The sequence below is a fragment of the Penaeus monodon genome, chromosome 21 (assembly GCF_015228065.2).
Source record: "Penaeus monodon isolate SGIC_2016 chromosome 21, NSTDA_Pmon_1, whole genome shotgun sequence".
Taxonomy (NCBI): Eukaryota; Metazoa; Arthropoda; class Malacostraca; order Decapoda; family Penaeidae; genus Penaeus; species Penaeus monodon.
This window is the reverse complement of record NC_051406.1, coordinates 36,612,198-36,613,332: the sequence shown is the minus strand read 5'-3', so window position 1 is coordinate 36,613,332 and position 1,135 is coordinate 36,612,198. Positions and strand designations below refer to the sequence as shown.

Sequence of the window (1,135 nt, the reverse complement as noted above, 5' to 3'; positions counted from 1 at the left end):
AACCTTTCCTTTTTATTGGTATGAATTTTATTCTTTAAGATGTGACCTTTGAGTTTTCAGTGACATTATATTGATTATATATCTTTTTCTTTTTATATTCACACAGGTTTCACATACTCAGCTGATTTACTAGCCCACTCATTCATGACCTATATGTTGTGGCCTGAGCGATCAGAGCAGTATCTTCTCCTTGCGCACGAAGCAGACCTCTCAGATGAACTGGATGAGTTCAATGAAGCACCACACATCATCAACCACTCCTCACCATCACTCCTCACCCCAATGTTTGACTATGACACTGAACCACTCAAGATCAACACCTGAAAGCCAGAGAGAACACATGGTGCCAAAGTAACTTGTATAGTGTTACAGTTGCCAGTAGAATAGAGATATTTTTTAGCTGTATCTTCTGAAATTATCCTGCGTTATAAGCAGATGGTTAGTAATAAGATATATAGTTGAATTCCTTCATTCACAGAAGAAGATGTTGCACACACCATGCAGTCACAGAGTATTATTTTGTTGTTTCTCATTCCTTTGTTGTACTGCTAAACAGATTCTCAAGACATTTGTCTTTTGTGCACTGGTTGTAAGATACAGTATTTACTATAGACCAAAGAAATGTATAGATTGGCTCTGAGAGAGTGCATATGAGTATTTTTTTCTTCAAGAAGAAAAGGAGTATATATATTGAGATCATAAAGTCTTATTTTCTAGATTGTTTAGGACCACTATATGTATATTTGTTTTTAGTAGGTCCCTCCACATTTTCTGTGGAAGAAAGTAAACTATGTAAAAAAAAATCTTTTGTTGATATACTGCTGTACTATGGTACTATATTTATTTCAGTTATTCATATAGCATCCACTTCTGTGGGGGAATGATATGATTTGTGATATTTGAATTATTAATGTTACTCAAATAAGGTAATATTATTGTTATATGATTTTGCTGTTATGTTCAATTAAGAAGAGATTTAGTTTTTCAGAAAAATGTACTTACTGTTCAGATATTTTTTATTTGTCATTAAAAAATGATCACAAGGATGGTCTTGTATTACATATTATACATGGATGTGTAAATCTGGTATTTTGATATTTTGTTTAAATGGAAAATTTGTGTACTTTTCAGTTTA

The 1,135-nt window shown here is 32.4% G+C and overlaps 1 protein-coding gene across 1 annotated transcript in view; it reads left to right on the top strand.

Moving 5' to 3' along the window:
* The window catches only part of LOC119586440, a gene marked incomplete in the record, with an annotated part of 52,503 nt that extends 51,374 nt beyond the window's left edge, over positions 1-1,129 (top strand). The window contains 1 exon segment of the mRNA XM_037935169.1: positions 107-1,129. Within this exon segment, the coding sequence (XP_037791097.1) occupies positions 107-324 (218 nt within the window).
* Between the last annotated feature and the right edge of the window lie 6 nt (positions 1,130-1,135).